Genomic DNA, 25293 nt, shown 5'->3' on the forward strand with positions numbered 1-25293 from the left:
TTCATGTCAGAAGGACAGCAGACAAGGACAGCAGATGTATAAAACATCAAAACCTTTGAGTTTAATGTCTCTCTCATGTCGGGCTGCAGCAGCTGTGGCTTTGTTTTTTCCTCAAAAATATGAAGCAAAATGCAAGATGAGACGTAAACTCTCTGTGGAATTGATTAAGAGAGCGTTTGGTCAATAACTAAATGAGGAAAAAAAGCAACTTAAATCCCATTAACTCACAAAGGCAAGTTAATGGAGGAATAATTGCAGTGCCATTATTAGTTGCACAGGTTGTTGTGCTACATTATGGAAAGCCACAGAAATTCATTTTCTCTGTGTTTTCACAGGACTGCATCTTAATGTCTTCCATTATAGAAACCTATTTTGATCTTAAAATGATTTAGCATTTTGATCACCGGTGTGATGCCATCACTGCAGTGGTGTTTTTGGCTAATGGAGCTGTAATGAGAAAATTAGATGTGTTTTACATGAGACCTTGAAGTGTGCAAATGTAGAAATTGCAAAGATTTAATACTGTTAACTTCTGAAAGAATGGTAGTCACGTTCAACGACGTAACTCTCCTAAACGGACAATCTAGTAGTCACTTTATGCATACATTATTTAGATGTCAAAGTAAGCAGGGTTTGAATCTTTCTCGCAATCTCTTATTTTTTCATTATTTACAAAACTACCTCTGTGGAGATGATAGGAATATGCTCAGTCTGGGTGTTAGTTCTGTGTTTGTCAATAGGGGTACCCGAGTGTATCAGCCGGAACACCACTTCAGGCCAAAGTCTTCCAAATTATGAAACAAAGGGCTGAGAGATGGTGGGTATGGTGTTTCATTTGCAGTGACAGATATTCCAGTAGTTGTGCAATAAGTCTGGCTGTGGTTGTGATTGTGTTCTCCACAAGAGAATAGCATGCAACCAAATGAGGGATATCATATTGTATGCATATGTTAATGTCATCCACATGCTGTAATATGCATATTATTACCAAACAGAACATAAACAAGGAGTGATATAAATATGACTGTGTCTCTTGAGTCATGTTTAAACAAGAAGGGCCCCAACCAAATATGGAAAAGTCTGTCCTTTGCATTAAAAAAAACGAACAAACAAAAAAAAAAACGTGTTCATGTGATAACATCGTGAGAACGAATTTCTTCTTCACAGAGTTGCAAAAAAACGACCTAAATTGTAGTTTGCATGCCAGGCCACCAGTTTGCTGTGTAACTTTGTAATCACACACCATAGAAGACCATAGATGTCACGGAATCCGCGCAATGCCAATTTACTCTGTGACAGACAGAGTGGCGTTTTCAAAAGATCACGCTCTGGAACCTGGTTTCAAAAGTTTGTGTTTTCAGCCCCAAAATGCAGTTGTGTGATTGAAAGGCCAAACCGCAACCAAAGTTTAACATTTCATGCAAGAACTGTTGCAAAATGGGCCCTTAAACTTTAATAACTGCAAACAAAGGAAGTAATCAAATTGCAGCGCCCACTGCATTGAATTTTGAGGCATTTAACACTATGTTAAGTTATAACTAATGTTGGCGTGAGACTTCCTGTTAAAACCTGCTGAAGAACCTCTCATGCTTTTATTGTGTAATCTGGTAGCAAGGCTTTATCCTGTTATTTTGTTACCAAGTTAGCAATGCCATTACAGGTAATAAATCTGCATGACACCTTTTATGATCTATCGCAGGTGGGTTGCCAGGTAAGCTGGATCCCCCTAAATAATCACCCACATGGAATAAACAAAAAAGTATTTTAGACCCTGAAGTGCCATATGGGCAACAGTACTTAATTTTTTACAAGTTCTGTGACAGTGTGTACAACTGAGTGCAAACCCATTCAAGGTGACACAATCTGAAAGTTTTTTACCATCAAACATAGTCAGAGGACACTTTGTTTAAACTTGTTCATTTCAAGCATACCTCATAGCCTTGTTTTTCCAAGGGCCTTCTATAACATGCAATAACAATCACTCTAGTCTGTACCAAGCTGTGATTACTTGATCCACCTGCAGCCTCACAGCAAGTGATAACCATGTTGAGTTGAACTGTTTTAGACCTGCGTGGTAACAGGGCTGACTACAGTTTTGGATTTAGTAAAGATTCAGGGCTCTTACTATGTTTGTTCTGGACTTCGGGACTTTTCAATTTGATCCAAACCAAAATTTCAGGTGTGAAACCTCAATCAGACCACAATCCAAAACAAAAAGCCAAACTTTGGTCAGATGAAAAGAGGCGGTCTCAGTTCAGATCAAACTGAATCATGGCTCATGTCATATCTGGTGTGATGTGTGATGTGTGATTATTGGATGGTTAGGAGTTTTGGCATGGTATCATCAAGTTGTAAGAAAAGTGTAGGGCCTCAGTGTATAGTGTGTGTGCAATTCAAGATTCAAGATTCAAAGTGTTTATTGTCATATGCACAGTATGGAAACATGTTTCCCTGTACAATGAAATTCTTACTTTGCTGTCCACAGAATGCCTAACGTTTAGCAAATATAAAAGAAATATGAAATAGAAATTTAAAAATTAAAAAATTTACAATAGAAGAAATTTAGAAATTTACAATAGAAGTAGAAAGAACAGTGCAAATAAAACAGTACAGTGCAAATTCGAACAGTGCAATTGTGCATGTGTAAACGAAGTAGTAAACTGTCTGGTACAGTTATGAGGTTGTGTGTGTGAGGTAGTTGCTGTGTGGACTCCTGTCAGCAGTTTAGGAGTCTGATTGCAGCGGGAAAGAAAGAGTTCTTTAGTCTAGTGGTCCTGCATTTCACACTTCTGTACCTCCGGCCTGAGGGTAGAAGTGTGAACAGACCGTGCTGGGGGTGGGTGGGGTCCTTCAGGATGGAGGCAGCTCTGCTGTGGACTCTGCGGTGGTAGATGCTCTGCAGAGACGGCAGTGGAGTCCTGATGCTCTTCTCAGCAGTCTTCACCACTCTCTGCAGGCGTTTGCGGTCCACAGCAGTAGCACTGCCGTACCACACGGTGATGCAGCCGGTCAAGATGCTCTCAACGATGCAGCTGTAGAAGTTGCTGAGGATCTTTGGCGACATGCCAAATTTCCTCAGCCTCCTCAGGAAGTACAGCCGCTGTTGCGCCTTCTTAACCAGCTGTGTGGAGTTGAGTGTCCAGGTGAGGTCCTCGCTGATGTGGACGCCCAGGTATTTAAAGCTGCTCACCCTCTCCACTTCAAGCTCCCGGATGAAGAGTGGCTGCTGAGGTCTCCTCTCCTTCCTCATGTCCACTATCATCTCCTTGGTCTTGTCTGTGTTGAGGGTGAGGTTGTTGCAATGCCGTGACAGTGAGAGTGATGGCGGCTGTGCTCAGAGCAGACAGGTGTTGGCACTCTGAGCAGAGGACAAATTAACAGCAAAGTTGTCAGGTAGTAATACATGCACAGTGCATGTTTCAGTTTGTCATGAATGCCACAACATAACAAAATGAGCTGCGATAGAGCATGGCAAGAAGAGAGGACTTTATAGAGTTTATAGAGTTTGAGAAGTTCACATATAGTCAGACACCTTTCGTTTACTTTCTGAGAAGATGAGGGAGAGGGGATGAGAGGAAGGAAAAACCTTTCGGCAAACTAATTAATATCATGTATAGGGAGAAGCAGCTCACCTAGGTGATTATGAAAGGACATAGGTATGTCCAGCCCATTCTGATTCTGAAGTCAAAATACTACTGCTTTGTCAGTTACTTTAGTGTGAGGTACCGACCTGTTTCACCGGTGTTCACCTCTTGATATGAATGTTGAGCCAAACCATTATGTTTTTTTCTAAACCTAAATTCTAGCCTTTGTTGATCTATCCCAAGCATGTGCTTTTGGTGACATTCCGGCATTGGTTGTAGCATCCCAGAACATCAACAGCAGACAAACAGGCATACCTAGAGTGTTATATGTAGACGCAGAAGTCCACTGACAAAGTGGAGATATGTGACAACTTGGAATGAGAGTGTGTTGGTATGTTTGGTATAGTACTTTAATGCAATTGTATAACTGAAATGATTAAACCTAAGATGCAAGAATGGAGTTTGAGTTGATGTTGCACTTATCGCTATAAACAGGTGTTTACATTTTGCATATATTTAGAAAAGCTGATAAAAAGCTCAGTAGTCGTTAGATGATGGGTTTTGGGATTGCATTTTTACCAATGTGTTCTGCATCTTTTGCTCCCTGCATGGAATGCAAGCAACCAAAGCCTGCTCAAACTTGATTGATCAATACTTCTCTTACTACAAATGGTAACAACAACGCCAATACCAATGTCTTGACCCACTGCCTACACTTTCTGAATACGTGTGCAGACATCAAATTGTACAGATTAGGGCGACAACGGCTATGCTAAACAGTCTCTCCGCTCAATCAAATCTACTCATCAATCATCTGCCACATTGGTTGGCTTATCATGTGGTTCTGTGCTGATGACCAGAGAGAAAGCTCTGAATCTTGTAGATCTGTGTTCTGCACCTGTGTGCTTTCTGACAAAATCTCTTGAATTTAGCATTTAGTCTTACTCATACCTTTCCACCAATATCAAGAAAGCAGCATTGGTGTAAGAAATTTCAGACTTTGTGATCCAAGCCCAGAGCAGACCCAAGTCCAAATAAAGTCTGAAATACAACTTTTGTAATACAACCTTTGTCGTATACCGCATTACCGGCCCATATTTGGAGGGTTTTTTCTATGTGGGCTGTACTAAAAGACGTCTTAGGAATTGCCTTGCGGAGCATAAATATGCTATCAGGACTAACAACCGTGATTACCCCATGGCTAGACATTTTTATGAACTTCATAACTCTAATGACACTATGTTGCACATCGAGGGCATTGAACACATCTAACCTTTGGTCAGAGGGGGGAACAGAATACAAAACCTTAATCAAAGGGAGGCTTTTTGGATCCATCAGCTGGATACTTGTAGTTATCCTGGTCATTAAGACCAGAAGACTTAAGACTTAAGAAGATATTGATTTTTCATGTTTCCTGTAATTTGCCTATGGACAGCTGGTGGCTTTATGGATGTATGGCCAGTGTGATATGTGTATTTATGTGTGTATATATATATATATATATATATATATATATATATATGTGTGTGTGTGTGTGTGTGTGTGTAAATGCATATTTTTTCATATATGAGAGTCATCTTATTTCATGTTCCTTTTTTGTCATTACGTTTTGTTATTCATTCAGCTTTTACCTGTCATCTACCTATCATGTGACTATGTGATCATTTGTTACTGGGTCCTGCTGCTATATAGGCGGGACTACATCTACAATGCATATGTTTTTGAAGCCCTGATGAAGGCTGGTGTTTGGTGTTGGCTTTTTTGATGATTTAGCCATGATAATAAAGGGTTTTTAATGTAAATCCTCCTTGTTTTTTCATGTTTGCATACTTTTAGAGTGCCTGGATTTCCCTCTCATCTTATCCTGTTGTTTCCCGTCTTCCATGAGCACCCGATACTATTTCGTGACCTACATTTGATTGTGATCCACAGAGCAAACCAGTCATCTCTCTTTTCTTCAAGTCCATCGAGGCTAAGAAAACGGCACGTTGAGTTGCAAATCTTTCTGTTATCTGATTCTGACCCTTCCTATGAATATTTTCTTTTAAAATCTATCCATATTGTTTAGACAGCCAGTATTTGACACTGAGTACTTCATTAGCATTAGCATAATAAAAGGTAGGTAGTAGGGATGTCAACATCTACACGTGTAAACGGGTACACGGATAACAAATCATAACCGTTCAGAAAAATCAATAACCGTTTACACGTCATTTTTTCCTCTCCTCCTCCTCGTTCATTTCTCACCAATAGTATTTTTAGGGGTGATAATGTTGCCTGAAAGCTTAAGATAATAACATTAACTAACTATACACTTAAATGTTCCCACTAATGCAGTTATCCGCATACATAATAGATGCACAGGTGGCAATGTTACGTTGATATTAAAAAAAAAACGCAGCCACAGCCAGTGTCGCGTCACTTCAAGTTGACTCGGGGCCGCATGGACAACAAGCAACAAGCGATGAACAAGCGGAGCTTAAAAAAATATATTGTACAAAAGTGAGCAATAGTTAAAACAATGATTAAAAAAGAAGTTTAAACCTTTTCCAGCTTTCACTTGTACGTTTTCTTGTCTGTCAAAATTGATGATTTTATTTTCAACTCATTTTACTTTCTGTCATAAGTAGGTCTAAGCCTTAAATGGTGAGATGGATTGCCTACTTTTTAAGTTCTGTTCGCTGAATAAACATTTTTGTGCGATAACTAACTACTGGAATGGCTTTGATTTAATGAGATTAGGAGGTATTTGAATGGAGACAGAACCATCTAGTGGTTATATAGCGCAACTGCGATAGAAAAAGATCATAAATCGTGTAACCGGGTACACGTCGGTTAGAAGTCCCGTTTACACGTGTAGAAAAAATTGTAAACGTTGACACCCCTAGTAGGTAGCTATGCAAGGCAAGTTGATTTGGGGCCCTATGCAGATAGCTAACATAGTTAATAGAGGTGGCAAGTGCTTGAAAGGTTCTGCTTGAAATTAAAGTGAATTTGGAAAGCTTTAAGAGGCTTGCACTGGTTGCCATGGTATTAGTTGTTTTGTCAGAGTTGTGTTTAATAAATCCCTACAGCAGAGATGGACAATGCAAATGACCCATGATCAGAATGGCCACAATTAGAAATGAGAAGTCTCAGGTTGAAAAAATATTTGAAAGCCCAATTCTACATCTCTGCTCTATGTAAACAGCAAAACTAACAGCAAAACAAAACCTGTTTATACAGCAGGTGCAACTGCCTAGAACAACCACAGTCTGCCTCTGTCAGCTAATGATGAGCTGCAGTGGATCAGAGGAGCGGCAGTGTGTGACTTCAGTGTTTATACACAGTAACCAGTGTCATTAACCCTTGTGAATCGTTCGGGGTATTTTGGCCTTTTTAATTTTATTTATTTATTTATTTATTTACTTATTTTTGGCTGTGTCATTGCATGTGAGTTAAATTTTGGCTAGGGTGTGAACTTTTTCTTTTCTTTTTTTTTTTTTTCCCAAATATTGGAAGTTCCACCCCAGCTCCTATAATACGTCTATGCTTAACTTTGTCGCCAAAATGCAGACACTCAGATCTTTGAGGACAAAAATTTACCAATTGAAACATTGTAAAACCACTTCTTTTTTTTTAACCCACAACCATTACAGCATGGCTTTCAATCTAGAGCCTGGCTTTAAAAATGTAGTTTTTACTTTTTTCAACCAAACAGCCATTTTTCATGATTACCCCATGATTATTTTCTCTCTTGTTATTTTCTTTCCAGCTGGTGTGTTGATGCTGAGTCATGGAAATTACATTATACCTCCTCCATAATTATGTATATGTTTTATAGTAGGCTATTGAGCTTTGTTTGCACATGCACATGTGTAAGGTCATACATGTGTGCCTTCAGACAAGTGTATACATTTGTATTAATAATAAGAATAGTAAGAATAAGGTTTTTTGTGGCTTTAAAAAAAAATTATCTCAAAGAGTGACCAAGTATTTGCTTTAATTTTATAACAATTAAAGGCAATAGGCTAGTAGACAATATAAACTTTAAAGTACAATAAAAAATATAGAAAAAGAAAAAGTAGTAAGTAATTAAAAAGCAATAACAGACATGGAACATGGATAATGTTCCATGTTTGTGTGTGTTATTTTATGTTATGTTATTTTTCTGTGTTATTATTCCTGCAACATAGTGGTAAGATGTTGAAAACATGTGTTTAAAGGTTTAGAATTCTGAAAATCAAGACTGATATTGGTTAATAGATTTCACCAAAGTTATTTTAGGAAGGGACATTTTTGTCCTATAAAGTAAAATGCAACATTTATTTAGTAATTTGTATTTTTATTAAACCTGACAAAAAAAGTATCAAATGCAAAGTCAGTTTTATTGCTTATCATTGTCATATGTCAGACTATACAATTTATAACCCTCCCACCCCAATAAAGATCCATTATGTAAACAAAGAGGCACTCAAAGAGTTACATTACTGAAAATGTAATAATATTTGGTAGTTATGATTGGCGCTGACATTGGCTAAAACATTTACTTCAGTCAAAGTAGAAAATGACATAATGATATATCTTTAGAGCACTTGTTTGAAGCTGACATTTTGTCCTGTGATGACATCAGGGGGACTGTTTTGAAAGGATGTACATAAGGCAAAACAGCCTTCTTAAATGTACTTATGACAATGAATAATCTCTGAATTATTCAGCAGAGTTTAAGTATGATCTTAAGTAACTCTCCTACAGTCTATCTTTCACATGACTGTCTTTTCTTTAATTACACAGAATCCAAATTAAGTGTTCTGTTGTCTGGTAACACCTCAAATGATTTCATGAAAATGAATTTTCAGTAATGCTCTTGGATGAACATTTTCAAGTTGCTCTGTTGGTGGCAGAGTTAAAATGTGTAAGTTAAAATGGCCTATTTTCTGATGGCAACTTCACAATAATTAGAGAATTCAAAACTTTCTAGCAGGTATTCATGCATAAGCCCCTGTTATTAGGATATTGACTGAAATTCTGCCAAGCAATCACTTCTCACATAAAGTCAAGAATTCTGGTGCTTTGACATCATAAGTGTCTTGTTAGCTCGGCTTTGTTACCCTCACAGATTACATCTGATCATGTTTAAAGGCTAGTTCAGATCAAAGATTCATACCAAGACATTTTCAAGCTCCTCACCTCTTCCAAAAAACCACAGGAAGCCTGATTGTTATGTTAATGTGTCCTTATCCAGACGCAACCCCTTTGACTGTAGTCCATCCTCAGAGTGCCAGACTTTAATCTAAACCAGCATGCACTATTTATGCTAAGTTTGCAGTGCTTATGTTGAGTTTTAAATTGATCCAAGCATGTATATATGATATGAGTGAAGACATCTTCAAACAGCCTTCCCAGTTTGTGTCCAAACTGGCTGTGAAAATGGTGGATGTTGTCCAACTTGTCTCTCATTTTTGGGTTTTGTCTCTGAGCTGTTAATCAGAGAAGACATGGAAGTGATGTAATTTCTCTACAGAGATAGACTGAGCCTAGGAGCCTTTCTTTTCCTAATTACTCAAAATGTAAAATCCAAATTAAAGGGGATGCACTTTCATTGGTCAGTGATAGTGGGCTATCACATTCTTTTCGGTCTTTTGCAAATCTAATTTGGTGTCAGATTATCTTTGGTTGCACGATTTCCTTTTTTTCCAGTTGATATTTACTATCTTCTTATAATACCAAAATGCCTAATAAACCCAGTGAACAGTTGTGATTAAGCAAAGCAGCAACTTAAAGTCACAAAGTTTAATTAAAGTTCAATCAAGAAGATGATTAAGATTTGGATCATGCAATAAGGCATGCCTGCTTTGTTATTTTGGTAAATTGTAGTAAAGATCTACAACAAATAAAATGGTCTGTGAACACATCTTGGAAAAGCTCAGACCCCGTCTCACAGGACTCTCATGCCCGATGCTGATCCATTTTATTTGAGTTGCCACATCTTTTTATTTAGCAGCAGCAGCATGCACCATTGACATTGACTTCACCAATAAACTGATCCATTCCACTTCACACAAGCCTCTGTTGTAATTATGTTCTGCAAGAGCCACAAACAGCCAGCAAACCGTCTGTGGTTTTAATAAGTCGAGTGAGTTCCTCCAAAATTAAAGTTAGGTTTCACCGCCAGGGCTCCAAGTATCAATATGTTTGTCTTTTTTGTAGTAAAAGTTGAAACGCAAAGTCAACATGCATTTCTTCAAGTTGCCGTTGCTACACCTAGACTTAAAACTGCCCAAGATGACTGATTGGTTAAAGAAATACAAACAAGCCAGAACATTCAATCTGCAGTGCTGTGGAGATAGGTCTGGCAACCCGAGACTAATACTGAGTTAAATGCAGCCCAACATACACTTAAATGTCTTGAAAGAAAGAAAGAAAGAAAGAGGTCTTCATTTGGAGTTTGTTTACAGTTCATTGACAATCAAGTTCAAACCCAAGTTCGCAAATCATTTTCAGCATCGTCAAAAATACAGATTTTGACAAATATATATATATTTTACCTCCTTTTATGTCTGCAACTTCGCATTTTATTGCTGTATGTCACGGCCAGGTCTCCTTTGAAACCTGGGACAAACCTAGTAATAAAAGTTAAATAAATAAACATGAATTTTTGTAATATTATAGAAAGGATGACCTTTTATACTTTTTGTTTCATTTCAATTGATGTAGTTTTTTTTTATTATGTACTTTCTCTGGTTACATCAATTTCAACATGGGGTGAAAATGTTAATGCATTGATGTAGCTCCAACCTATAGTGTATGTGCATGTGTAAATGTGTTTGTGTATATTTCAAGCTGCTGAATGTGGTGGACTGTCATTTTAGAAACATAAATAGTTATCAACAGCATATACAGCAATAGGTCCAGCATAGAAATAACTGAATATGGACCTAACACAGAGAATGGAGGTAGAGTTAAATGTATGGATGGGAAAGAAAACTTGTCCGCTTCCAGCAAACCATGCAGTGCACACATTTGGTCACATTACCCTTTACTCCTTTTATTAGTCCCCAGCTATCTGCCTATCCCTTTCTCTGCATGTAATACTCATTCTAGCCTAAAGACTTGATAAGTGTGCCTGACAGATATACTGTTCAGCCGCCTCCCATCAGAAAATTGAATCTAAATAAGATTCCCCATTCACCATGAGAGTCCCATTTCTGTTGTGTATGATACACATGGCTGAGTAGCACAGCGAAGGTGTTGTCGTAGATGTAGTCCTTTAATTAAAAAGCAGTGTTATGTTCCTCCTGAGCTCTGCAAGTTTCTCTTTTTACCCAGACTACTCTGCGACCAGACTGCTTCATCAGTTATCTCCTTACCAGAGAAAAGAAAGAAATTGCTGATAGGAGGGCTGTCCTCCTGCTCGGCTAAATCAAATTTGTTATGAAGGAGCGCAGATAGGATTAAATCTTGTTTCAATGGCCAAGCTTTCATTACCTGAGCAGGCACTCGACCACCTGACATGGCCGACAGGTGAAATGATGATTTCACCTGATTGATTGCAATGGATTATTGTATCTTGATGTCTTATAGGTAGAATTAAAAAAAAAAAAAAAAAAAAGTACCCAACCATCTTTCAAGTGGTTATATGCTGATAGGTACCTGGTTTGTTATAACAGAAGTACAAATTGAATGGATTTAGAGCGACAGTTGTTTACTGTTAATACTTGGATAATGGAAACCATGGACTGAGCACCGCAGCAATGATCCGATCCAATCCAATCCATTTTATTTATATAGCACATTTTAAAAACAAGGTTACCAAAGTGCTGCTAATATTCAAATGTTAAAATAAATATATAAAAACACAGTAAAATAAAAAGCATATAAGAGCACTAAGAAATACATAAAACACAAAACAATAACCAGTGATTTAGAAATAGTAATAGACAAACAGCGATCACACAACTCTCCTGCTGAATTAAAAGCCAAGGAATAAAAATGTGTTTTAAGACAAGATTTATAAGTATCTAGGGTGGAGGCCATTTTGACATGGGTTGGTAGCTCATTCCACAGTTTAGGAGCTACCACTGAAAGAGCACAGCCACCCCTGGTCTTTTGTCTGCTTTTTGGGATGACGCAGCATAAGTGGACCTCAACGCTTTTGAGGGGGTGTAGATGTGTATGAGATCAGAGATGTACTGAGGCGCCAGACCATTTAATGACTTAAAAAGAAACAGTAAAATCTTAAAATTAATTCTAAAATGGACAGAGAGCCAGTGGAGGGAGGCGAGAATGGGGGTAATGTGTTCATGCTTGCGAGCTCCTGTTAAAAGATGAGGAGCCGCATTTTGGACTAACTGTAAGCGAGCAAGGGAGGCCTAGTTAATGCCAGTGTAAAGTGCATTACAGTAGTACAAACAGGTCAAGATAAAAGTTTGAATCAAGCACTCAAAATCATTAAAATATACAACAGATTTAATTTTAGATAAAATCCTCAGATGATAAAAACTGGTTTTAACTGATGTAACTGGAAGCTTTGAGATAGGTCTATAATTTGATAGAACCGAAATGTCCAGATTTGGTTTCTTTAACAGGGGTTCCACAACTGCTTTTTTAAAATATGTTGGGACAACACCTGAAGCAAGACTGCTATTATATATTTTTTTAAAGAGGTGAGGAGGAACAATGTCTGTGGGGCAGGATGAGAGTTTAAGTTGAGTGACAATTTTTGTGAGATGGAAGCGACACAGGCTTGAACCGATTTAAGACAGTTAAGCAAGTGACGGCTATGGAAGGTTCAAAAGAGGTAGATAAGATATGAGTTCTGATGGTTGCAACCTTATCAATAAAATAGCAGAGAAAACCTTCACAGACTTGAGACGAAACTTCCAGACAGGTGGACTGGGGAGTATTTAAAATCAAATCAATAGTTTTAAAAAGAACACGTGGTTTATTGAAATTTTGGAAAATGATATCAGAAAAATAGAATGTTTTTCTGCTTTGACAGTTCTCTGATATTTTCTCCAGCTTTTTTTCAGAATTTCGTAAGACACATGAAGCTTATCTTTTTTACACCTGTGCTCAGCTCTCCAGCACTCGCGCCTGGCTGCACAGGTCGTATCATTGAGCCACTGCTCAGATTCGGGTCTGGGGTGCATCACTTTTAGAGGAGCAACAGTGTCAAGAGTGCTGGCACAGGTGGAAAGAAAGGTTGTAGTCAATTTCTCAGTGTTAAGGTAGGCAGAGAGCCTTGTGTCAAGCTGATTTGCAATAATAAACGCAGAGGAAAACTGAGCAGCGGTGGAAGGTTTCAGCATGCGGCAGTGGCGCACAGGAGCACAGGGTTTAAAACTATGACAGAACAAGTTGAAATCAAATAAAACAGGCATGTGGTCAGAAAACACAGCGTCACATACCTGAACATTTAAAATAGGCAAATTGTGATAAAACGAGGTCTAACATGTGTCGATGTTCTTGTGTGGGTCCAATCAAATCTAAAAATAATTTTAGCCAGTGGCTTAGGACAGCAGACATTCAGGTTAAAATCACCAACACACAAAATCCTGTCATAGTTTGTCATAATACCAGCCAAGAAATCAGACAGGTGTTTCATAAAGTCATTGTTATATTTAGGAGGCTTTAAGGGTGACTAGCCGACCACTGCACGTTCCTCTGCGTCTACGCCTCCGGGGAAAATGAGCCCTAGCACGGAAAAGGTCTGCGGGGACATCCGCTAAGAGCGGAGGAAGAAAAGTTTTGTGTTCACCCTGGCCATACTTCGCCAGAAAGTTTGCAGTGGTTTTGATTTTTAATACCTCCTGGTGATCATACACCAGCAAAGAGTTTATGGTCCTCATGACAGACACCAAAAACAGAACAAACACACAAATTGCCAGCGTTAGACGGCGTGCCAGACACACTGGCGTCATCTTGTCTCCATGATAAAGCGGCTTGCAAATGTTTTTAAAAAGAGAGATAGAGACAGTAGGCAGGTTTCCATTAACACTTTTGCAAATTGAAACTAATGCTAATAGGAACATTTTTATGCTTGCATGAGGTGGTATTTCAGATGATTCGAAAAAAACTATATTTCACAATACTGCAATGAAAATTCTTTTTTTTGGCTGTTTGGCTCCCTCGGGCATGATGCAGCAGGAACTACAAGAGGTGTTATGTCGTTGCATAACTACATAAGTACGTAAGTTTTTAACAACTTACTGCTTTATAATGTATTGACATTGACCGACATTGAAAAATTGCATTATCTTCTAGTAAGGTTTCTCAGACTGCCCGATAAAACCAAATACCTGCAAAACTGACATTTCCATCAGCCTTTATCATGCTTTTTGTTCAATACAATTTGCTTAATGTTTGCATGCTAACCTGCTAAACTAAGATGGTATACATATTTTGTATGGGATTCTCGTGTCAGCCATCCTATTTTGGTTTTTGTATTTAAATCACATGGTGTTGTGTAAATAATTGTATTTAAACTTAATGTATGAAGCCTTCTGCATCAATTTTAGAGCCTTCAAAGCAAGTGGCAGAAATAATTACAAACAGGGTGACCCACAAATGTTCAACTCAAAACGGCAGTGTTGTGGTGCCCGGGACAAGTTAAAACATAAAATAGAAAACAATACAATGAAAGTGTTGTTTGCATTCAGTTTGGACAAGGTGTTTGAGCGAGTAAACAGATAAAATAATCCCTTTAACTAATCTAATTTAAACACAGTGACTGCATTCAGAACAACCCACAGTTTAAGCTATAATTGTAATGGAATGTAGCTACTTCTGTTTTGTATTTTACATACATTACACCGTTATTTGCTTTCCGTTACTCTCAAACCTTGTATACACAGTGGCATGATTTTCTGAGTAGGTGAAGTTGAACTATGGTCTTCAAGAAACAAGCCAACATTTATCTATCATCCAAACCTAATGATCTAAAAAACGAATCCCCCAAACTGTGCCAATAAACTCTCCTTTGCTCTGAGTGTCCCTCTGCATAATAAGCTGCTGTCTTAATCAGATCCTAAATACACACAGATTGTGAGTGCAAACTGTATGAAAGCACAGTGCATGTTTGCCCTGCACTTCGTTGGTGAATCTGGCTTTTCCTGTCAGTATTTGTTTTGGATCAGTAACAAGACCTATCTGACTTTAAGTAAAGAGTCAGGACTTCAACAACAGTTGTACTAGCAAAGCAATATACTGTACAGATAAACAGCTGATTTTTTGTGGGAATGGTGTACATAAGCTGTATAAAAGTAGACATGGACATTGACGTTGACAGACCATTATGTGGCCTGGAGTTGGCCATTTTGGTAGTTGCCATCTTGGTTAAGTTAGAAAGGATAATTCTTTAATTGAGGTGCAATATATTTTGTACAAAGTATTTGCGTTTGGTGTAAAAAGATCCCTTTATGGATAAAATCAGACATGCGTTACACTGTAAAATCTGATAAGTTGGTTTCACTTAAAACAGTCTTGGACTGAAGCCTTTTAATTTTTGTTTACTTTAAAGCTGAGTGTTAATTTTGTGATGTTGCAACTTAAAACTGACAAGCGGGATTACCTTGTTCTTTTATAAGTGTTAGCAGCTTCAAAAAATCATGTTCATCTGATTTAACTTGCTTATGACGGCAGAATACAGATATACTGTATAGATTACAAAATATGTTTTACTAAAGTTGCATACATAGAAACTTAGAAAGATTGGTGTAATTACTAAACTTCACAAAAACAAGTACATATAATTAAATTTTATATAAACTTAACAATTAGATATAAAGTGAATCTGTTATAAATAAAAAAAAATTAAGATTAACAGTTTTATTTCCTTTTTTTTTCAATGCAATTGGTTTCCTATATTTCTGTTCAACTTGCTAAAACTATACAGTGCACTTATGTGGTGATGTTTATGCTAAACAGGGAAAGACCTTTGGTGTGTGTGTGTGTGTGTCTTGGGAAATTCTTTAACAGTAAAAAGCTTTGCAGTGATATTATAGCATTTCACAACCTGTAACAGAGGTCCACACTTGGTCACTTTTGATTCATAGTCCTCTGTGTGTATTATAGGAATGTTTATGTGTGTATGTGTGCGTGGGCATGCTTACAGTTATATATCAAATATATTCCTGTGTATTTATTACCAGAGGAGGTGAAGTTAAACTTGTGTGTTGTAGGAATCTGTGTGGTGAAAAGCAATTTGAAATTACAGCTGTGGGTGGCTGCCATTTACACCAGCCACACATGTAATTGAGGTTGCCCTCAGGCTTACAGTTCGTCAAGTCAAAGCAGCCGGGCTGCACACACTCTCACAGGATGTAGTCAAACTGTGCCTGTGGTATCTGAAAACAGCCCTGCACACAGCAGTGCTGCTACTGTTCATATCATTATTTTTTACTGCTTACCAAAACACTACCTATATTACACTACCTGACAGAATCCTGTTTACATTATGTCACCCATTAACGGGAGTGTTTCTGTTATCTCTGGTCGTGTAGCACCAATTTCAAAAGTATTTGTGTCTCTACTGCAAAGACATTCTAGTTTTATGTAAGGCCCCTCTTTATATCAGTGAAATACTTCTTTAAAGTTGTTGTGGTGTGTCTTCACATTTTTTTGACCACTCACAATCATCAGCACTGTCTGCAACCTTGGAAAGTACCTAGAATTTGGATTTAGCATCACCCCCTGAGCTGTCCCCAGATTCAGTCCCAAGAACTTGTCCCAAAGCTGTCAATACCTTTATACGTTGTTTTGTTAAGGTCATGCAGTAGACAAATGGTATATCACTGAAGTAGTGTCACTCAAATTACTTATTTGAGTGACACTACTACTTATTTTACTTACAAATTCTTGAAAGAAGTTGATTTTTCCCGTAAACAGGTTAAAAGAAAGCACCATTTTTAGGACACAGTGACAGTCTGAATGGCTGTACTTGATGGAAGTTTTTTGTGACAGCATTTATTTGATTAGAATCACAACTCACCTTCCTTTCACCCAAATGATGTAAGACTTACAGGACCTGGGATCCCCCAGAGTGTCTCTCTTAGAGGTGAAAGTACTGCATCTCCATTTTTACACTTTCTTTTTACACCATGACACTGGGAGTCAATGGTTCTGAAAACCTGGCTCCAATCTGACCAAAGCCCCAGTGTTATAATCAATGACCATTTACTGGTCAACAGTGTAAACGGTGTGGGCTGGTGATTGATTTGAATTCTGGGCTCGGCAGGGGTCAAGCCAAAGAACCAAAAACACCATATTGACCAATGACTGATGGTTAAGGAGGACTATAGTTATAAATAATCTTAAAAGGAGTGCAGCTATTTCAGAGTTCACTGAGAGCAATGTTTCTAGAGTTTTGATGGCATAGTTTGTTTGATTGGACCATACAACCACCTTCTAAGGTTGGTGAAATGGCTAAATACAACAAGGTGCACAGGCAAAAATCTACTGCCAGTGGACTATCATTGATAGCTGAGGAAAAAAAATTGTACATTGCAAATGTCATCTTTGCTGTTGCCAGGTTCTGTTTGATGTTTGTGAAAATGTCAGATGTTCAGAGGCAGGCATGTGCACTGAATCGTCCAGGTTGGCAGGCTCAGCTGGGGGGATGGGGATCGCAGAGGAGCTGTGGGTGTCTCGGATGATTATTGTATGTAATGTTTTAAGATGGCAAATTTTGACCATCATTTTGAAGAGGCTGAAAAATCCAGGCCTGAACCCACATGAAACTGCATAGTTTCTGTCCAAGCCTGACCCGAGCCCAAACCACAACAGCAGTCTTGGGCCCAAGCCAAAATTAAAAACCTCAATTTCCACTAAAAACAAAAATTACAAAAAATATATTTAAATATATATTTTTTATGCCTCCATTCAGGCGTTAGCTGTGGCCAGAGGCATTATGTTTTCAGGTTGTCCATCCTCCCATTCTCCTGAACATGATATCTCAAGAACACCTTGATGGACTTACGTCAAATTTTTAAATGTAATATGGAGACAGTCAGTCTGTGCATTCTGTCCACTCTCTACAGATACTGGGTAAGAGATTTGTCTGCCAGTTGTTGTTGCAGTATGTAGTATAAAGTGTTAATAGAAACTTCTATATAAATTAATCCGGTGTTCAGTTGTTATGAATGGAGAATCTAATATAATAGTGATAACGTCTGTGGTGTTTGGCTCACTTTTGGAGCCAGCCTCAAGTGGCTGTTTTTGGTGCTTAATTTTTCAACCCTGGAGGTTTCTGCTTAGGTTAAAAGCATGACAGTGTGATCTTAGGGACTCTTTTATGAGGCCCATTAGCGAATGTAATCCATGATTAATTTACCATGCAAACAACCATGGCCAAACACCACAGAAAGTGGGGTATTATATGTCTAAATTTCATAATAAAAGTTTATTTAATGACTTATAATTACCCTAGCAGGCTCTTTCCACATTTGATTTTACAACAAACTGTGAACTGTTGCCTTCAGATCAGTAAAACATTTAAATCCCTAGGAAACAAACACAGAGACACGACCTCTGTGTCCTCAGCGGGAGTTACGGCCTGTGCTGCAAGCGTGCTCAATAAAAGGAAGAACTCAGTTTTGCTTTTGTAGCTGAAAAGGCTGTTGGCATTTACAAATTGAAGGTGATAAAATCTGTGTAAAGTAAACACTAATTGGGTCATCTCTCCACGCAGTGAACTAATTGCAGCATTCTAGTTCTTAATTGTGGAATTGTCAGAGTGCATTTGGAATGCTAATGCAGGAGAGACAGCTGGTGAGAGAGTTTGTGGATGAGTCTTCTGGGACCAAATCCAAATTCACCCGTGGCTCTCCCCCTCTCCCTCTCTCTCCATCTCTCTCTGTGGTGGCTGATCAGCTCTCAGGTAGGAGAATAGAGAGGGAGAGAGATGGGAGGAAGGAAGGAGCATGCATGGAGCTGTGATTATCTCCAGGCCCCAGCCTTCCTCCTCCTCCTCCTCCTCCTCCTCCTCGTCCTCGTCCTCCTCCTTCATCTCCTCCTCCTCCTCCTGTGTCACTCCAGCTCTGCCTTGCTCAGGCCACGCAGCCCACCAAGAGGGAGCCGTGTAATCGCTTAGGCGTCATTTAACCCCATTACAGTAAGTTACGCGCACGATTCAGAAAGAGGGATATCCTCTCACAGTCATTAGGTGTAATTAAATTGGTCATGGTAATGTGCCAAACGATCTTGCCCCACCCTCGAAATCCCCAGGACTCTCAAGTAATTTGTTGTGCTCGGTGGAATTAAAATGCACTCGGTTCTAAGCCCAAAGAAAAAAAACTGATTATTTTGTAAATTTATTTGAGTGAAACATGACTATTTTAAACCAGATAAAGAGCCACCGCATGTGGTGGCAGTTCAGCCTGTTTTCATTTGTGAAATGTTGCCACTCTCGCAGTGATTTCAGCGCAAGATCCCAATGCCAAAAACCACCTTTCACAAATATATGATACGCCTCCTGGTGGCATTTGTTGGTAACGCGACCAGACAGAAGAAGTTTCGGTGTTATGACAGGCTGCTGGACTGAACTACCGGCAATGGCGTATTTTAAGGTGCATAAATATCCCCATAAGGCAGGTGGGAGGATGGGTGGATGGGTCTGTCAAACTCTGGACTCTGGGTCCATCAACACTTGACGAGGTGAAGTAGCATAGTAGGAAAAAGGGCATTGCTTCATGTGGTGACATAATGGATAGACAATTAAATCACCCGTTATTGATCACATGCTGTGTTTCTGCTTAGAGCAGCGTGCAGAGATTTTAATTGGTAGATGAGAGCCTTTACAAATTAATAAAAGACTAATCAAAAACAAGGCTTAAAATTTGAGCGCATACTGCCAAATGAATGGAGCCTATGTGTTTACACAGCTCTGTGTAAGCCATCCTACCAGCCAGTGCTCATTCCAAAGTTGTCGAATACCGCAGGTGTTGCAGTGCTTTCGGTGTAAGATCCCGGCGGCCAAAGCCTACAACCATGGCTGTATGATATGTCACTTGGTGGCATTGGCTGAGAACACGGCCTGACAGAATTGGTTGCAGTATTATTGTACGTGGCTGGATTGCCAGACGTCTGCCTCAGGAGCATGATATGCGAACAGGCGGCATCAGTTGATAACATGGCCAGACAGAAACTATCACTTCCGCATGATATGCAGCTGGACGGTGTCAATTTGAAATGCTGCCAGTACCAATGTGATATAAGGAGCATGTGGCCCCTGTAGAGTGGATGGTTGGGGCGGTGGATGGATCCAACCATCTTGGACTTCCATGTGGGAGTCTGGTGTTTGCTTTCTGTCTGAATTTCTACACCTTATCTAACCATCCCTGACAGCATTTGCATTTGTTGTTATCACGGTAGTGACATCACGGTAGCGACATCATAGTAGCGACTTCATGTTAGTGACATCACAGAACATCAACAGCGGATGCAGAAGGATACCTAGAGCATAATATGTAGATGCAGAAATCCACTGCAAATCGACGATTTGTGACAGTTTGGAATGAGAACATGTTGAAATAATTCGGATGTAACCCCTTTATAATCACTAACACTGAGTAACTGTTATTTTATTACATAAGGTTGTCTGTGTAACAAGTAACAGCAGACTAAAGTTACATTTACTTTGTCATTGCCCAACATTGTCCCTGCATATACATAACCCTTGAAAAACCCTTGGGGACCCCAAAAGCCCCGGTGTAATTTTAGCACCGACCCAGAAAGTTAGCACTAGCAGGTTAAAGGGAAACAACCTGTACGTGTAGTAATAAATAAATGGGCAGCATGGGTTAAAAAGCCCAGAAGCCCCGCCCACACACACACACGCACACGTGTAATGTTAGCACAGAAAAAAAAGTAGATATCTTAAGAGTAGCATATGAGAAACATCAGTACATATGAAAACCCAGCTCTTCACCATTAGTATATAGTGTATGTGCAGTTTTCTAATCCATCCTGTTTTCAAGTGATTTCCTTTGTTATTATCAGCAGGGTTTTACTATCTGAATTCTCATTTTCATGAAACAGAATGTGTTTGTGGAGAGTTCGGCTCCCCAGTAAGTTATGCGGCGGCAATAATCGTTTCTCTCAGCAGGATGTCAAGCGTGTAACAGTTGATGGAGGAGTTTGTCAGATGTGACACCATCTTTCTATCTTGGACATGGTCCGATAAGATGGATCCATCTCTCTGCCATAGCGGAGTGTCACCCAGAGAAAAACTGTTCCACACAATAATGTTTTTTTTTCCTTTCATTTTTGCTGTGATTATTACCTGAATGAAAGGAAAACCATGAGCTCTACTTATCCAATTGATTCAATATCTCCGGCCTGCTTATTATTGCATTTCTCCGTCTTTTGCTTTAGTTAGTGAGATTGATGCCATTGACATTTTCAATACCAAGGTCATATTTTGTTATAAAACATAGAGCCATAATTTGTGTGGCTGTCAAACCTTGAACACTGTTTGAGAAATTGATAATACTTTTTTTGAAAAGGATTTGGGAGGAGATCGGGGTTTTTAACAATGTTCTGCTGTGCCCTTCAGCAGCTCTCATGCTGAGCCTTTTACCTTTTAAATAAGCCCTGTTTAGCCAGACATGCTTCCATTCTTAACTGCTGCTTGAGTTAATTAACAAAGCATTCGACCAGACTGAGACCAAGGCTGAGGCCATGGTGCTCTGCCGGAAAACAGGGGATGCCCCCCTCTGGGTTGGCGGAGAGTTACTGCCCCAAGCGAAGAAGTTTAAGTATTTCAGGGTCTTGTTCACATGTGAGGGTAAAATAAAGTGTGCGATGGACCAGTGGTTTGGAACAGCGTCTGCAGTGATGCAGACCTACAAGGAGGAGGAAGCTGAACCAGAGGGCAAAGCAGCACCAGGTCTTTAAAGCTTTTCAGTTAGCTTTACAGTTACATTAACCCTATGAAACCAGAGCAAATTGGTTTGCTTTCTTTCAAAAATAGCAAGCAAGCAACTTAATAAGAATAAGGTCCAAAAATTTGCAAGAAATTAGTAAAACAGTTTGAAAAAATCTCCAAAAACAAACAAACAAAAAAAACAACAAAAAAACAAAAATCCAAACAAAAAAGAAAATTACCTAAAAACTGCTTAAAATATAAATCAAATAATAAATATGTTTTAATTTTATGCATTTTATTATATTTTTTTCTGTTACATACTGATAAATATGAAACTAATATAATTATAAACATTGTTTTTTTGAACTTTTTTCCTTATTTCCTTGAATTATTTTGCTATAGGAAAGACTTGTTTTTTCTTTAAGCGTTGTACTTGCCATTTACAACTGTTTTTTTTAAAAAATCATTTTATGTTTTTGTGTAATTTTTTGTATTATTATTATTTTATTGTAACTCTGTTTGGTTTATTTGTATAAATATATGTATTATTCTCATTAGTACTCCGTATTATTATGATGTTGCAGAATAACCTTTACCAAATCAGATCCTAATCAAGTGAAAAAAATGTCTGTAATATCACTGAGCGAGGGCCTCCAGCTGTACTTGCAATGAATGGAATCCTCACTCAGTCTGATTATTACTGACCACCTGCTGTCTCTGCGTCTCTTCCAGGCCCTGTGAGTCTGTGGGACATGTTGACCCTACGCTTCGGACAGCATCTCATCAAGGCCTCGGCGGTGTTCCTGCAGACGGAGCTGTCCTTCGCTCTGGTCAACAGGAAGCCTGTGGTACCCGGACGTATCCTTTCAGGTGGGAGGTGTGCTTGCTGAGCTCAGCTCTGTTCGTGGGATGAAGTGTGTGTGTGTGTGTGTGTGTGTGTGTGTGTGTACATTTGAACAGCTGATGGACCCTCTGAGACTGGGAATGAAAGGTCACTTTGTTGCACTTATGCATTAGCTTGATTAGATATTATGGATAGAGATGGATCAAGAGATAAAGAAGTAAAATGAAGAAGTTTCCATGCAGATTTTTTTTCCTCTTTTTTTCTAACTTGTTAAAATCTTCATGATCCCCATGCAGCCTTCAGTCGTGGCTGAAACAAATACAGTATGATCTTGACGACATTTCGAATCAGTTTTTTCAACCTCAGAGCGAGGAGCTTTCAAGGTTTCGCAGATATTCAGATAAGTCAGGGTCACACGTCACTGTATCATAGAGCCATGAAGTGCTTTCTGACTGAAACTAAATCGACTTGAGTTTGGAGTAACTAATCTTTTCTGGAGTGTACTTTAAAGCAATACTGAGTCAGATGGGATATTTGTGTTTATTTGTTGTTGTTGTCTATTTTTTTTTCTGGAGTCACAGCAAGGTTTTATACAGCACAAATGGCAAAAAAAATGTGCCATTTCTGCTGTATAAAACCCCAAAACCCAAAAATTAGCAAGAAATTAATAAAAATGTAAATGAAAATTACCTGAAATTTAAAAAAGGGAACATTTCATCTTGAGTTGCTGATTGCCATGTTTGCTCGTGTTTTTGAAAGAAATCAAATTCATATCATATCAAATTCAAATAATATTTTCCCACATTTCAAAGGTTTAAATGTTTGTAAGGCACCTAGATGCAGCACAAGAAAACTGGTGTTGATCCAGCTTTCAAAGGCTTAAGTTGATGTACTTTCTGCTGTACATCCACAAAAAGACAAGGGGAGAGAATATTAATGTATGTGACAGACTGGTGTGTGTGACTTAAGGTTTAAAGGTCTGGGAGAAACAGTTGTAAAAAAGTTTGGCTTTTAGTGATGTTGGATTCACGAACGAATCATTGTTTTTGAGCAACTCTAATGAATGGAATGTGAATGGATTGACTTGATTTGTAAGTAGAAGTGAATCTAAAATGTTGCTTTTGCATGGTGCATGCATAGCGCTGCACAATTTCTAGAAACTGCTGCTCTGGACTAAAAGGTAAGTTTGTGGCTATTGTTATTGAGTTAATATGGGTGAAGCATTTTATGGAGTTGTTTTACGTATTTCTTTGACCAAAAGAGCTAAAAAGAGCTAAAGAGAGCTTGTGGAACTTAGCAAACCCACCACTCAAACACATCACCCAGCAGGCTCGCTGGAGCTAGTTGGGGAGGTATTAATAAAAAAGGACAAACAAAGGAGTCAATTGGCTAGTAGCTGTACTGTATTTGCCCAGATTAGGTTGAAAAAAATTAAACTTTTGCTGCAGATTTCCATCATACCTTTTGCACTGTGCTGCAGGAAGTGAGCATAACAATGAATTAGCAGACAACAGATTGATGAGTGTAATTCAGCCCTATTTATACAAGTGAAGAGTTCAGTAGCGTGTTTAGCAGGCTATCATTGGTAGCATGCTATAACTTATTTGTTGCAGTGCATTTTGGTTCTGGTTTTGTCTCTGTACTGCTCCATGCGTGTTTTCAATAAGACTGGGCAGCAAAAAACACCAAAAATGAACTTTTCTACCTTTTCTCCGGTGGCGTTTCTGTCCAAACGTAAAGACATGCATATCCTTATGTGGAAGATTCAGGGCATACTCTGTATACCATATGGAAATAGTTAGATCTTTATTCATACATGTCACATAAAACAGAAGAACAAAATAACATTTTTGCAAAAAAAAACAACGCAATCAGATGTATTCAGTAAACAAACATTGGTATTTCATGACCGAAAAGGACAAAACAAAACTTTTTCCATCACAAGTAGCTCTACAGTACACATTGAAGGTGTGTTTTAAAAGGAAAGGGTGACTCTGAATTGCATGTTATATTTTGGTTGGTCACAGGATATGATAACTTTAGGGCTTCATATTGGGCCATTCTCAAGCTTGTAGGCTTTTTGTGTTCTCTTTGTTTCTGCTCTTTAAGTGGACGGCAGTATTTTCTTCCCACACAACTTCCCTTGTTGTAGCAGTGTGCACATGCATTTTTTAAAATGCATGTATTGTTTCAGAGCTGAGCTCATGTGTTGAAAGCTTTAAGTCTGACACCCAGTGTTACAGTTCAGTGTGGTCAGGCGTGAACTATTGTGCTTGTGGACAGAGCAAGATAGTGGAAATGGCTGCATTTACTCTTTGACACAAGTCATTTAATTTAATTTATTTTCAAAAAAAAATTTATGCCTCTGAGCCAGCATTAGTCGAAGCCGGACGCATTTTGTGTTCGGGTTTCGAGTCTGTTCGTCTGTCCCATTTTAATGAATGCAATATCTCAAGACCGACTCAAAGGAATTCTTTAGAATTTGGCACAAACATCCACTTGGACTCAGTGATGAAGTGATTAGACTTTGGTGTTCAAAGGTCAAGGTCAATGTGACTTTGTCTGTCTCATTCTTGAAAATGTGATATCTTAAGAACACCTTGAAGGAATTTTTTAATATTTCATACAAACTTTTACTTAAACTCAGCAACGAACTGATAAGAATGTGGTAGTCATAGGTCAAAGGTCACTGTGAACTTGCATAAGTCTAACTCTCATGAATCCGACAACTCACAAATGCATTGAGGGAATTTCTTCATATTTGGCAAAAAAGTCTGCTTGGACTTAACAATGAACCGATTAGATTTTTTTTATAAAAGGGCTGAAAACTTATTGAATATCCATGGCTGATGTGTTAGCAAACGGTTCAATGGAAATGATCTTTTGTGTCTTTGTTGTGTGTCTGTATTTCATTACATTTTAATTTAATTTAATTTATGTATTTTAGCAAAGATATTGCTTTTATTCACCAATAATTCCAATTCCTTCTGTTCGGCCTTGTTTTGAGTGATGTTATTATG

The 25293-nt window shown here is 38.5% G+C and overlaps 1 protein-coding gene across 5 annotated transcripts in view; it reads left to right on the forward strand.

The window, feature by feature from the left end:
* The window catches only part of fhit (fragile histidine triad diadenosine triphosphatase), a 407063-nt gene that overhangs the window by 131132 nt on the left and 250638 nt on the right, over positions 1-25293 (forward strand). For all 5 annotated transcript variants that reach the window (XM_088083324.1, XM_042498823.2, XM_042498834.2 and 2 more), the window contains one exon: positions 22162-22287. In XM_088083324.1, the coding sequence (XP_087939450.1) occupies positions 22182-22287 (106 nt within the window). In that variant the 5' untranslated portion in view covers positions 22162-22181. The remainder of the gene's footprint in view (positions 1-22161; positions 22288-25293) is intronic.

The sequence above is a fragment of the Plectropomus leopardus genome, chromosome 2 (assembly GCF_026936395.1).
Source record: "Plectropomus leopardus strain MGB_pleo_1.0 chromosome 2, ASM2693639v1, whole genome shotgun sequence".
Classification (NCBI taxonomy): domain Eukaryota; kingdom Metazoa; phylum Chordata; class Actinopteri; order Perciformes; family Serranidae; genus Plectropomus; species Plectropomus leopardus.